The 15,148-nt window shown below is 37.8% G+C and overlaps 1 protein-coding gene across 1 annotated transcript in view; it reads left to right on the forward strand.

Annotated features, from left to right (window-relative positions):
* The window catches only part of DTWD2 (DTW domain containing 2), an 89,319-nt gene that overhangs the window by 23,958 nt on the left and 50,213 nt on the right, over positions 1 to 15,148 (forward strand). Inside the window, exons 2-3 of the mRNA XM_064438112.1 lie at positions 2,586 to 2,676; positions 8,100 to 8,194. Of these exons, the coding sequence (XP_064294182.1) occupies positions 2,586 to 2,676; positions 8,100 to 8,194 (186 nt within the window). The remainder of the gene's footprint in view (positions 1 to 2,585; positions 2,677 to 8,099; positions 8,195 to 15,148) is intronic.

Here is a 15,148-nt window from a genome sequence, read left to right on the forward strand (position 1 = left end):
GCACTTAGTACAGAATAGAATTTTCACTAAAATTGACGATCAAACAGAGGATGAGCTTCTACTTAACCACTGGGGCACAGGCAACAAACAGCCTCCAGCAGTATTTGCTGCTTCCAGGTTGTTAACAGAACTGTTTTCAGAAATTTCTGTTTAAATTGTGAGAAAATATTGGTGGGGGAAGCAGTGGTACAGCACTGGAGAAATTCAGAATCTAGACCCACCAGACCTGGAAGCAAGGTCGGCTTCGGTTCATTCACAGTGAAGGTCCCTGGCAAAGCCCACCAAATAGTGATATTAATGAGTACTTAATTTTAGGCTCAAACCCTGTCCATTAATACAAAGAATATGCCAGATTTCTACAGGTTTAGCAACAGGAAAATGCCAGCACTGGAAACATGAAGGAAAGACAGACAGTAGGCCACTGGAACAGTATGCCAGAAAAGAGTACGAGAATAATTTCTGTTTTGTCATTAGGCTGATTTCTTTGCCATGGGCCTGCCTTTTACTCTAAATATTCTAAATTACTTTTGCCAGTGCTTATTTTGATCAGTACCAATTCCTTCCCTTGCATCAACACTCCCCTACCACTTTAGATTTAGGCTGTTGTTGGGTAACCTTTAACTGTATACCCTGTGAAGAAGGGAGTAGTCCCTGTGTCTCGGTAGTTGGGGCTTGAAGAAAGGGTTTTTCATTGTCACAACCTGTCAGCACTTCAAGAGGAGTTTATCTATTGTTATTGCCTTTCTGTAATGTTGCAGTTTACTGGTAAGCACTAATGTTTGACAGTTATGCCGGCTTGGATTACTGTAACATTATGTAGTAATGTAGGCTGGGTGCATGCTCCTGTGAACACGCAAGTGCAGTGTCATCATGGGCTCACCATGAACTTCATCTGGACCCATCTTCAGAATTCACTTCTGTAAATAGTGTCTCATGCAGTGATTCCTTAACGTCTCTCGTGTGTGACCAACCTATGAACTGTTACCAATAAAAACTACAAGGAGGATGCAGGCGAAGCTGTGTTCTGGGTCCCTAGCATTCTGCTTAAAATCCTGACTGTATTTGTTAAGCTCAGAGAGCTTCATTTGCAGGGATGGTATGATTTTAAGTGGTGAATACTGGTAATAGTTTCACTGTTAAAGGAAATCCTTAATTTTTCTGAGTTATTGAATAACATATGCCTGTAGCTATAGTGATTTCTCTGTGTGCACATGCATGTGTCTGTGTAGTTTTGGTGCGACAACTTCAATTACTGTATGTATAACTTCAAGCTTAATTCTTTGCTTCTCTTTATTCTTGATCATACAACATAATAGTTTCATGCCAAGCGATATTTAGGTTCCTTTCTTTGGATACAGTTCTTCTGCTATTAAGTATTTATTTATACTTAAGTATTTATTAATAATTAAATTAGAAGTTCCTGATAAGGATTTTTTTCATACTGCATGTCTACTACATCTTTCAGTATACATGGTGCCCTGGTTTTGGCTGAGGTAATTTTCTTCATAGTAGCTAGTACAGGGCTGTGGTTTGGATTTGTGCTGGAAACAGTGATGATAACGCAGGGTTGTTTTAAGTTACCACTGAGCAGTGCTTGCTCAGAGTCAAGGCCTTTTCTGCTCCTCACCCCACCCCACCAGGGAGTGGGCTGGGGACACACAAGAAGCTGGGAGGGGACACAGCTGGGACAGCTGACCCCAACTGGCCACAGGGGTATCCCATACCATGTGATGTCATGCTCAGCGTATAATGCTGGGGGAGAAGGAGAAAGGGTGAGGGACATTCAGAATTATGGCATTTATCTTCCCAAGTAACTGTTACACTGGATGGAGCCCTGCTTTCCTGGAGATGGCTGAACACCTGCCTGCCCATGGGAAGCAGTGAATAAATTCCTTGTTTTACTTTGCTTGCTTGCACAGCTTTTGCTTTATCTCTTAAACTGTCTTTATCTCAGCCTATGAGTTTTCTCACTTTTACCCTTCTGATTCTCCCCCCTATCCCACTGAGGGGGAGTGAGCGAGCAGCTGTGTGGGGCTGAGTTGCCGGTTGGGGTCAAACCATGACAGATGGAATTATAAAAAATGAACCCAATCATAAATATAGCTTGTCTGGGGTTTTGTGTGTATATACTTCTAAAATTTTCTATTGTAAATAATGCATTATAAATACTATATAAATTATAAATATTATATAGACTATTATAGTAATTTATCAAATTGTTGAAACACTAACTTGGTATGAAAAGCAGTAACAGACTTCTCTGATTGGGCTATGGATATTAGTAAGTTGCTCTTCTTGAAGATGATGAAAGGATTTTTAGAGTCGTTTTATCCTAACCAGGCCACAGAAGAGATCTGAACACTGTTCTCAAAACTCTATTTCAATGAAAACCTTGCGGCTTTATTTCTAGAAACAGAAGGAGTTTCAGAAAGAAAAATTACATCAGGTTTAATACACTGTGTCATAAGGGGAAGTTCTTAGTGTGCCTCTTGGGATGCGGTATATATTTGTGCAACGTATTTTATGCCATGTTTCATAAATTGCTGATTGCTTTTGTTATTCTCTCACTCCCTTCTCTCACATAGCCGTCCTCAGAAGGTGTGTTTATGTCCATTCCTGCCAATACATCCACTAAAGGTCTCCACCTGCTTGTATATAATTCAGCATCCAGCAGAGGTGAGTAAGGCTGTGCTAATTGTTGGAGTTCAGCTAGAATCTTAATGCAGCAAATGGGAAGCAAGAACAAACAGCTATGCCGTTAACATCATATAATGATTTTTCCTTTTAAACTTGATGATTGAAATGCCAGTTCACCTGAGTTATTGTATCTTTTATTCAGTTCTTTTGAATTATTGTATCTTGTGAAATCACACCTTATTACTGCAACGTCCATGCACAGAAGACATCTTTTCTTATCTGAATAGTCCTGCTAGAATCTGAAGTCTGCTTGCCCTGGTACAAATTGCAGGAATTAATCTTGACATGATGTCTCACAGAGGTGCTCAGAGTTGATCCAGGGAGGAATGTGTTTTGATTATACCAGTGGTCTTTTATTGACGTTAGTGCTCTATTAAAAAGATTAATTAGGCAATTCATCTTAGTGATGACCTTAGCTGTTTAGCCAATGAAAAACTGTAGTTTAGCTCAGAACAGTATGTTCTGGTTTATCTAGTAGGAGAATTTATGTTGATGTTTTCTTGTCTGTTAACAGTGGAGTATGGTGGTGGATTATAAGGATTTTAGAAGTTAGACTGCAGTTAAACAGATCTGAATAGATGGTGGGTCTACAAATTAGACTGTGAAGTTTAGAAACCTGTACACTTTGGGTCTGGCTGTTTACTCAGCATTATACAGGAGCTCATTCAGCACACAGAGAGTTTTTGCCTGAAGGAACTTAAGTAGAATGTAGAAGAGCAAGTTAGAGAAAAGTTTCACAGAGAAACAAAACAGAAACTGTTTCATATTTCATCCCTAAATAAGAAAGCTGTGATTTTCACTTGGCTGTTTATAAGAGAATATTGTGTTGTGTTACTTCTTATTTCAAAAATACTTAAGTATATACTTAAGTCACTTGCAGAAAAAGGAGTTTTAAACATGTGCCAGAGAATTTTGAACTGGCATTTGAATTTTGTTGAATTTCTTATTCACAGTGGAGGGTATTAGAAAAAGTTTGCAGGTTCTTTTTTAGATTTCATACAACACTCCTATCTCCTTCTGAAAGGACTTCTATTAATCACAACAGCTGTCTGTTACAATGGGATGCAACTTTTCCATTAGTATATGTTACATAATGATAATTCACATGATAAACTAATATTGGAGGAGCACTCTATTTGAAGACAGTCCACCTGAGAGGCAAAATTTAACTGTCTGGACTATACGAGGGCACTTGGCCTCAGTGATAAATCCAAACAAATGGTTGGAAGTTAAGAATATCTTACAATGATCTTTGAAAGTGTTTGTCTTAGATGATCACAGGTGATGCTTTTGATTCTAGAACAGCAGAGGCATACCTGACAAAAGATAGGTCCTTTTGCTGTAGCTGCTCATACTACAAATACAATCAGTGTTGAAGGTGCATAAGCCTTCTGGACTGTATCTGAGCCTTCAGTCTGCCATTTCATTACAGATACACTCTAAGAGCCTGTTTCAAAAGTATCTCATTAAAGTAACCAGACAGGGAATGCCTTTCCCCTGCTGCACATCAGTGCCGACTGTCATCCTCCATGTGGTTCATTATTTATTGGCTTTCAAAGTCTGAAGTGCAGTGAAGTAAGCCACCAACTATGGTCAAATGATGCTATTGAGACTTGTATTCAGGCAAGATTGTAAATTAGGAAGTCAGGGGCAACATTTCCTGTGTTCTGACTAATGTGTCTGTGACTCCACATTCTTACTATCCAGAAGCCATGCTGCCAGATAGACCTGTATAGGTATCAGGTACTGTGAAAGAGAGAGGAATCATTTATTGCAGAGTGGTGGATCCTGGGTGAGGGATCCTACCATCCAGCTTCCATTTTGCATAATAGGTCATGAATTAATTAGATTTTTATTTGTGAAGGAATTCAAAGAGAATTCATCATTCCATGTCCAGGGGTAAATACTTGTTTTCTGAATAGTGTTAGTGTAGCATTGTTCATAATGACAGTAATTTAAAAATCAAGCATATAGGAACCCAGTATCCCAAACCCACCATCAGGACTAGTGGAAAGGTGAAGGAGTTATTTGCCTAGACTAATTTCTTTTTCTCCTTTGCATATAGATATATATGTAAAAGTAAATAAAATAATTTTGTCATTTTTTCCCTTCTCATGCCTACTGTTACGAACCTTACATCAGGTCAGTGGCATAGCTAGGTGTACGGAACCGTGCACACGTTTGTCTTACTTTTGCCTTTTATCATCCTTGGAGTGATCTCCAGCAGAGTATAGGCCGTTATGTACTTTTTAAGACCTAAGTGATAGGTATAACTCAGGACAGAACCCTTAAAGCATAGCAGAGAGTTTCTGTTAAGTGGTTCTGCTTTCCTTCTTTCTTTCTACATGTGTAAAAATTTTCATTGTTAAGCATCTGAGAAGAAAACTTAGATTGTGTGTATTTAATGAATTTATATATTGATCTACTGCCAGTAATTTGCTTTGACATTCTCCTTGTATTACTACTTCTGTATATTATTCCTTATTGAGCAGTAAGAATCAAAAACAAGTGGAAAATTTTTGCTAATTGCCCTAACAAGTCAAACAAAAATGGCTGCTGGGTGTAATGAATATATTTTTTAGTTAGGACTGTCCTGGTCATTGTAGATGGATAATGCTATGCTAACCAATTGTACCACTAATTCCCAGAAAAGAAAAAAAAAAAAAGGTGAAAGTAAGTTGTGCTGGGTCTGGCTGGGATAGAGTTAACTTTTCCTATAGCAGCCCTCATAGTGCTGTGCTTTGTATTTGTGGCTAGAACAATGTTAATAACACCAATGTCTGGACTACTGCTAAGCAGTGCTTGCACAGCATCAGGGCTGTCCTTCTAACAGCCCCCATCGCCCCCAAAGGCCAGTAGCCTGGGGGTGGGCAACAGATTGGCAGGGGACACAGCCTGGACAGCTGACCCAAGCTGACCAAAGGGATATTCTCTACCATATGATGCAATAAAAGCAGGGGAGGGATGCAATTTGTTATTAAGGCATTTGTCTTCCAGAGCAACCTCTACACAAGCTGAGGCCCTACTTCCCAGGAGGTGGCTGGACATCGCCTGCTGATGAGAAGTAGAGAATAAAATCTTTTTGTTTTCCTTTGCTTCTGCACATGGCCTTTGCTTTTCTTTATTAAACTGCCTTTATCTCTACCCAAGAGGTTTTTTTCATCTTATTTCCCCCCCCCCGTCCTGTTGAGTAGGGGGAGTGATAGAGCAGCTTGGTGGGGCACCTGGAGGCCAACCAAGATCAACCCACAACATAAGTCCTCCAATCCTATTTCTATTTATGTCCTTCAATGGTAAAATATTGAATAAACAAGGAGTTGTGAATCACATATTAGAACACTGAGAAGAACAAAGGAAAGAGTAATTGCTTGCTTTCGAACCAGTAAGTGGAAAATAGCCAATAACAAATAGATTATATGTAGTCTAGTTAAATACAAATGGTTTTTAATGAAGAAAATTAAACCTTTTTTAATGTTAGTTTGACTTAGCTGTTTTTAAGCTGCTGTTCTCAAACAATTCCTTTCAGCTTTGAATTTTATGTTTTGTCTTCCTGTAAACATGGATTGTTTTTTAGATTGGAAAATTCCATTTTCCTGGTTGGTGAGAGAATGTATTTATTTGATATAAAAGGTAATTCTGAAGTATTGATATGACATGGGAGGGAACAGGTGAATGACTTTCCCTTGAGTGATGATAGCTCTTTTGGTTTTGCTTATCAGAGACAAATAATTGATTTTCTTACAGTTCTTTTATTGCCACTTCTTACATTCTCAGGAATAAGGGAGTCTTCTGACTAGTGGAGTGGTATTTAATTATGTTGAAATAAAGACAAATACTGTACCACTGGTGATGGGTTATTCTGCTTTGCTGAGATAGAAGAAATCAATGGTAGTTTGAAGGATATTTCTCCCCTTGCTAACACGTCACTCCCCAGGTACTTTGATCTTCAGCTATCCCTAAGAGACATCATGCCGCTGCTGCCGTGCAAAGTGGTGGTGGATGTAGCAGGACAACTTATTCTTTCAAGTGCATGATGTTTCATTTATAGATGATCAGTAGATAGGGATCAGAAAAGCAGAATTAATAAAAGTTTTCAGCAACAGTGATAAAAGTCTTCACAGAACTAATTTAGCAGCAGTTTGGTAGCAAGACAATGTGAGAGCTGCAGGCAGCTGCACATTGATACTTCTGGAAGGTAACAGCTGCCCAGAGAGAGCTAATCAAGGCCTTATGTGTTCACAAATACTGAATTGTTGATATACGGCTCATAAATCAAAAGACGGACCAAACCCCCCCTGGGTTTTCATTAATTAATCCTGTGGTTTAGGGACTAATCTTTGGATTTTCATTGTCTGAATCATGAGACATTCAGGTTGAGAATATTGGAAGAACTCATTTCTTCCTGGGTTTAGGGCTTTTGTAATCCTCACCTGACCTCTAGTATCTTGCCTCCTCCTATATTCAGCTAATAGCCTTCATTTGTTCCTATTGTGATACATAAATAAACTGAAACTTTCATTCAGCTCCCAGTGTTGGCTTTCTGTCTTCATTAAATGCAAGATGAATCTATGCTCCCTCTTCCTTGACAAGAGACCAAAGATTCACATCCTAAATATTCAAACTCAGTTTGTAGTACTTCTTGTCTGGACAAAAACTAGTGTGTTTCCAGCTGTGTTAAACAAAAGACAGAAAGAAATTGCCCTGTTTACTAAGTAGATAGTTTCCTTCAGCTGGCAGCATGTCTCTCTTCTTCTGCTTTCTGAGTCCCTGCTCCAACGCAGCTCTCTTTAATGGTCTTTGAGATCTGAAGAGCCCTCGTCCCCACCGAGGCATGGCAGTCACCTTCCTCATCAGTGGCACAAAGATGTAGGCAGATGCCTGGCCAACACAACCCTAATGGCATGAGACAGAGAGTTGTGGCAGTGTTGGTGCTGTTGTGCTGGTTACTGTGAAGTCACAGCAGAGTGGAGAAGTTTGTATTTCACACTGTCTGTGCTGATACACCAGTGCTTTTATTTTTAGCACCTGTTTGTGGAAATCAACCCCTCCCCTCATTTTCCAATATAGAGACATGAGCTTCCCGCCCTATTACATTAATGCTAATACTGGTTTTTGCCTATTGTTTAATATTCTGTGAAGTTTCATTTTTGTTTTTGATACTGATACCCTAGTTCAAATTTATGCTCATAAATTTATGCAAATTTATGATCATAGGTTACACTAAGTTTTTAATACTGTCAATCAGAACAATATGATTTGAAAGCATCAAAATTGGGTACTTTTTCTGGTAGATATTTTTTTCTGTTGTCTGGTAGTCAAAAGAATTTGAAAGTAAACAGAAATATTAAAAATTCATAGGATTCCTCCTTGATTTTACTCAAAAGTAACTTTTTTTTTCACAGGAAAGTCGAGTGTTAAGGACAGTACCTTTGCTGGCAGCATGTCTCCCTCCAGACAAATGTAAAATTTTGGTTGGTCGACGTTTTGGGGAAGACAGGTGAGCAGGGTTGCCTGTGTATTTTCTGGTCCTCTGTAAATTATGGAGATATTTTTTCAGTGTTTTTACTAATACCCAGCAGTGTTCTTAATTTTTCTAAAGTGTGCATATTAATTTTTGATACAAGCTTCTGATTTCCAGTGAAGATAAATTATGTATAATAGTCAGAAACACTTGATATGTCTTCCTCGAGATAGTAGCTTTTACTGTCTCAGTTTTGTGCTCTTGGAAAATTCAGGTGGTTACTCTGCAACTCTCAGCTTTTCGCAGTTCTGTTCGTACCTGGTACTAGGTTTGTCTTGCTGTTCTCTGTGGTTCGTTTCATACTCTATTTGCTTTGTCTGACAAACTATTTGGTGTTACTGAAATATAAGCAATAGTTTTTACTTGAGAAGGGAGTCCAGTGGTGAAAACCTGTTAGAGAATGTATTTTTTCAAATCATTTCCTCTTTCTCTTAAAATTAATTTTAAGAGTGTAGCATTAAGAATACTTTAAATTATTTTTTATTATGCTGAGACCTTGGACAATATTGGTCTCCCACGTAATGTCTAATCTTCATTAGATGAAGCTAAGGATTAGAAACCAGTTCTTGGTACAAATGCCAATGGAATTTTACTGCATACATTTTCAATAAAAGCAGATAAAATCATGAATACTGATGAAGGACATTAATTCTAAAATTTAATCTTTGGAGAAAACTTTTTGTAGAATTCAGTGAACAAAAATGTCAGAAGGTGATTCAGAATGGTGCTCCCACACCTTTGTGCTGCCTGTGTAGTAACCAGAGCACATTAGAAATACATTGCTTTTCTATTAGTCTTCTGTGATAATAACTGTAATAATTATCTAAGAAGTTCCAGGGAAATTCTACTGTCTTCCCATTAAACCTGAAAATGAAGCAACTTTTCATACTGATGTGCACAGGGCAGAACACTATCAATACAATCTGCTTCTAGTAAATCTCAGTAGAATTTTTTTTAGAAGTGATGATTATAGTATTAAAGCTTCTTCAAGTTTGAATCCAGAGATCTTTCTCTAATCTAAAGGAGCCTCTTCAGGTCAAAAGCAGTTGTGGAACATCTCAGCCTCAAAATAGTTTAAATAGATTCATAATTACTAGTTCCTATGTTGTTTTTTTCCCATAAAATATACTGAAGCTGGTGAAAGAAATGGAAGTTTTCCTTAGGTTAATATGAATTTTGGTGATCTGGCTTACCTGGATGTAGGGCTAAAAGTAATTAGGTAGTAGTCATGGCTCCACTCTTAAGTATCTGCAGTATGCCTGCTTTGCGCTGTGGATCCGCGTGAGACTGCAGAAATTGGGAGTGCTCAGTCATGGAGTTCATTGCCACCTTCCTGGTAGGAGGAAGGATGAGAAGGGGAGAAAACTTATTTTCTACCTTTGCAATGTGTTATTTCAACATAGTTTTTTTCCTTAGCTACATATGCATTCTGCCAATGTTTTAATCCATATTTCTCATTTGTAACTAGCACTTGGTACTTGACTAGCTGGTGAGAGGATCATATCAGTGTAATTTTGGACTTCTAGCATCTTTTCAGGCCATAAACTGGGTAGATGTGCTCAGGGAGCTCACATTAATCACCTGGAATGACTTAAGTTCCTTCCCTGGTGTGGTGTGCTCTAGGAACAGGCATCTGCAGACGGGTAGAAACATCTCAGTGTTTACCATGAATGGGGAGGGCTCTACGGGTCCCTGCCCTGCTCTTAGGGTGAAAATCTCTGCTAGTGGGACTTCTAAACCCTCATAAATTGCAGTGTTTCGGCTCGCGTTTTATGGCATATTAAACTAAACAGGGCTTGGGTTTTTTCTGGTTTTCTCAAAAGCCATGCTGTCTGTAAGCAATTTGGTAGCAGCTGTACAAACAACTTAACCTTGCCCCATGTCAGGGGAAGACTTCTGTGTTTGTTACTTTGAAGAAAAAAAATTATTAAAGAGTGCTTGCTGATACATAAGTATCATTGTTTTGAAGCTCATTAAGGCCACGTGCTTTTTTTGAAGTTTTGTGATATTACTTGCGTCCTTTGCGGCTTGCACCAGAAACGCATGGGTTTAAAGGGAATAGAAACAGTATAACTCTAAATCTGTGCTTGCAATGATCTTGCATGTGAACAGTGGCTGCAGGTGGAGGGGTGATGTGGCACACACATTTTTTTTCTGCATACGTATAGAAGCCCTACCGTGCAGCAGACCAGGGAAAGTGATGTCCTTGGTGGTTGCCCATACATCTGTAAATTGTCAGAATAGAACGGTAGTGGCCATATTTGTGTTATCATAAGATCCAGCAGCTCTTGGCAGCATCTCTGAAAATGTAGAACACTTCAAGGTAACCTTTGGGAACATAAATAATTGTCATTATGGATTTGGGTGAAAATTAAGCCATACACAGCAGCTGATATTTTTTAAAAGTCTCCATCACAACAGCTCTAGCAGTGGCATACCAGCCAGCAAACTGACAGTTGTTAACCTGTAGCTGTCAGAAGGCGTCTGCTTTCAGGTGATGGAGAACACACTACCTGAGCTGGGTAGCTCTTTCAGTCTTCAGTGCCCCTCTCTTGAGGGGGAAGGCAAGCTTGTTACCCGAGTGTATGCAGGTTAATTTTCGTCATTTGTCTCAGTGCTACAAAATTACATTTTTCCTGTGCTTTGCAATCAGCATCCAAAACTAATGAGGAGCACAAGGGGATTTCATAAGGAGCTCCACATAGAAATGGGTACTACAGAGTAACTGGGATGATATGAAAGCTTAAAATTTAAGCCTCTGATGTTTATGACAGTAAGAATGGAAATCAGGACTTTTTTTAACTTATGTTTGGGTGAAAGAGTAAAGATAAAGCACATTCTTGTTTTTGTTTTTTTTTTTTTTTCTTCCCTTTAGCATTCCCTCTACCCAGTTCTATCTTCTCAGGTCACCTTTTCTTGTGGTTGAAAGCTGATACACAAATTATGTAGATTACATGTACCATATTCTTGATTGACCTTATTACAGAAAAGCTAAAGAACCAACTTTTGCAAGTCCTTCCAGAAGTAAACAGATAATCAAAGCTTTTTGAAATTGGTATCTTCAACATAGAATTAATACAGTAATGGTAAAGATAGAAGTGATTAATCAAATTGTTTTTATGTGCTAATTTGTGATTTTTTCCCAGTCTTGTCCATTCTTCCTGCAGCATGGCGTTTCAATTCTACAGAAAGTATGTAATGTTTGCATGGTGACTTGACTCATCAGATGGCGCTCCTGAATTAAAAGAGCAGTTCTTTCTGTTGGTTATCTGTGTTTTTTTTTTTCCCCTGAGTACTCAAAGACTTTAACTTCTCACCTTTTTTGTACTGATTATGTTATTGTCAGATATTAGGGTTAATCTGTGATGTGCTAAAATGATTAAGCTAAAAGTGAACAGTTTGGCATGAGTACTTACAGAACAGCATACTATAAAAATAGCGCTTCTGTGAGTTGTTAATATTTTCTGTTCAACTCTTTTTATAGATTTACAATGAACCCAGTGTCATAGTAGCATGTCAGTCAGGGGTGTGGGAGGGTGGGGTTAGCATCTCTGCCAGATTGGAAATTGGATTTTATGTAAAAGTGTAAAATACTACTTTGTGTGCCTGACATACCTTATTAGTATAGATGCTGAGCCTATTAAATATAGGCACCTTTTAGAGATAGGCTAGAAGGACAGCATAAGCAAGCAGAGGGCTCAGTTCACTTGTACTGAAATTTTCAAAACTCCTATGCAAAGCAAGCTTCCTCACTTGCATGAGCTCAGGCTGATTCCATAGTAACTGGAGTTTTCGTGTCTGACTTTGTGAAGTGACCACATACCATGTAGCAGACACTGAAAAATTGATAGTGAGGATTAGCCAGACTTACCAAAACTGTGTGGTAGGACTCTGGTTAATTTCTAAATTGGCAGTAGTTTTAGTTATTTCTATTAATTTCTGTTATAGGCTGTTGTTTTGTGCTGTTCATGCTGCAAAGCACAGGATTATATAGAATGATTATATCCTCGACTAAATATGTTTTACCAATAAATTTGGCTAGAGACTGTTCTAATAGCCTGTACCTTAGATTTTTGAACCTTTTAGAAAGGAAAATGTGAAAGTTAGTTTATATGGATATCTCAGAATATTTTATCCTCTGTTTGTGAAACAAATTGATTTTAACTGTTCGTGATAATTGTAATGTGTGTAACTTAATTACTTTCATTAGGAATGTAGGAAAATATTTATATGCATTTTTTATCATTATATCTATTTTATTCTTCTCATGACTATAGTTGCTGTTTGCTTCAGGTCTTTTTTTTTTTTAAATAGTAGTTTTGTATTGACAGCTGGTGCAATTCGTATTGCTCCTTTTAGGCCTGTCAGCATTCAAATGTGCATAACTTATACATAATTTCCTTTCCTTTTTCCCCTGCCTTCTTTGGTATGTTCATGTGTTAGAAATTACAGACATCTTTTGTCTTTCTCCCATTCTTTGCTTAAATCTTCTAGCAGCACAAATTCAGATAGCATTTCCTAATTTTTCCTCTCTTACACTATCATTTAGTGTGATTATTTTACAAATGCCATACTGTTTTCACTATCTACCACCTATCCAAGCCTTTCACATTTGACTTAAAGATTTCTAGGTCTCCTTAGTTGATGGTATCTCAAATTCTCTGTCATTAGTTAGGACAACTTCTGCTTCATAGTTCTTGATCAAAACCTGTTTTTTTTTAAAATCAGTATCTCTGGTTCAGTGCTTCTGCTTGTCAAAGTCATATATAATTCTTCAAATGTAATGTTCTCTTAGATTTCTAAATAATCCCACCTCCCTTTGAGTAATTTCCAGCAGCTTCCTGCTTTCTGCTCGTACTCTGTTGTCAGATGGTTTCCGATTTATCAGTGTTCACTGCCAAGATTGTCAGCCCCAAAGCTGCTTCCTGTTCTCCATTGGTACAGCTGACCTTCCCACCCATGGCAGAACTTAATTCCTGTGGTCACCTTATTCTCTCCTTCAGCTGTGCTATCTTTGCAGCTAAGCAATTCTAAATTTTCATTTAAGTTAACCCAGTGTATTTTGCAACATGTACTGCCACCATTAAGACTCAGTTTCTTGAAATGTGCAGATCTTCCTCAAACTCCTTTGTGTCTTCCCTCAATACTGATGATTTTTCTAGGATAATATTGATGGAATGTAGTAGCGTGGTTTTTGTTCTTGCCATGCTGGCTTTGCTTTGTTCTGCTCTGCACTGGCAAAAGAAGGTATTTTTCTGATCCCTTCCTTTCTTCTAGCTTAACTATTTCATCTGGTGTCATGTTATCTTCTGATTTTTCTTGGCCTGGTCTCATCTCCCCTATTACCTGTCTTTCAAAACTTTCTTTTAATCTTGGGATGTTTTCTACATTTTGATATTCTTGAACTGTTTAGTTTCTGTCCCTCTGTCATCATTTTGGTTTCATAATGCTGCTGTTCTCCGATTCAGTGCTGTGTACTGGTTTCACATAGGCTTACTTCTTTCCTCTGCATTTGATTTTTACTGATTATCTACAGGCACGTGGTTGTATCTTGCCCAAATGGTAAAAACTTGCAAATCTGTGCTCTTTTGTAATAGAAGGAGAGGTCCTAATTCTCTGATATGTTCTCTGATATATGGTGACCGTTAAGCTGGACCTGACAATTCTTGTCTTGACTTTAATCTGTTTCAGATATTGTAGCATACTTTTCTTTCATATTGATAAACATAAAGATCTTTTCCCATGAAAGTCCATCCAAAACATGATGAACAACTGTTTTCTCAGCTTATTGAACTGCTTTGTCCTGATTGTTTGACAAGTTAGGATGATATCTCTTGTTGTCAGACTGAAAATAAGTCTGTTGTTTTCAGAGCTTTTTTTTTGCCTGGTGTCCTGTCATCCCACTCACTCTAGAATGGGTACTTTTACCTCCTGTTACTCAGAGATTCCTGTTTCTTTTGGGTTGTTGGCTGATTTTTTTCCCATGTGTCTGTGCTTGGTTGATTGTCCTGTAAACACTTGTAGAGTTAATTAGTCTCTGTTTTGTCTCACCAAAAAACTCAATTTGTCATAAATTTCAGTCAGGCTTCTAATATACTGAAAATACTTGAGGTTTTTGGTCCCCGTTATTCTGAGAAGTTCCCATTAACCTGATGGTTTTCCACAGCTAATAAATTAGCATGCGTTCTATAATATTAGTACTGTTTGCTACTAAATGTCACTGTTGGATTTTTAAAATTTGAACACTTGCCTTTTGCACTGGCAAAGCTTAATAGGTTCCTGCTGAATTAAGACCACTTAGAGAGTTCGAGAGAAACTGAGTATAGAAGTGTAATAAAAATGTTTATGATACAAAAACTGGATTATAATGAGGTAAGATAGTGTTTAAATTACACATCTCAAGAGCATGCATCCCAGAAATAATGAAATGCTACTTGTCTGAAGTACGATCCTGAGAATGTATGAATCTGCTATGACAGAGTGGTTGGATTCAATTCAGGCACAAATGACAAATCTGAATAGTTCTGCTTAGCGGAGATTGTTATCAGAGTAAATGGGTTATATAGGCCTGCAGTGCCTGCTGCATACCAAAACTAAGGCTAAACAGTGGTTTGTATGAGAAGCAAGTATTGCAAGTATTTATCTTAGAGAGTTCAAGACCATAGTTGCACCTTAAAACATATCTTTTAAATCACATAATGTTTTTGCGCTTTACATTAGCTGTCAGTCATGGGAAGATATGTAACAGACAAAAAATTTTATATTTATGTATTTATAGAAAGAGGAAGTTGTAATCTTCAGACTGATATTATTTTTAATTATTGCAATAAAATGTTACCTGCATTGAAGTGGAATACTGCAACTGTAAATGATACAAATTAATTTTTCTTGGGAATCCCAGCATTTTCTAAAGTCTACAAATTATTAATG

The sequence above is a fragment of the Phalacrocorax carbo genome, chromosome Z (assembly GCF_963921805.1).
Source record: "Phalacrocorax carbo chromosome Z, bPhaCar2.1, whole genome shotgun sequence".
NCBI classification, from domain to species: domain Eukaryota; kingdom Metazoa; phylum Chordata; class Aves; order Suliformes; family Phalacrocoracidae; genus Phalacrocorax; species Phalacrocorax carbo.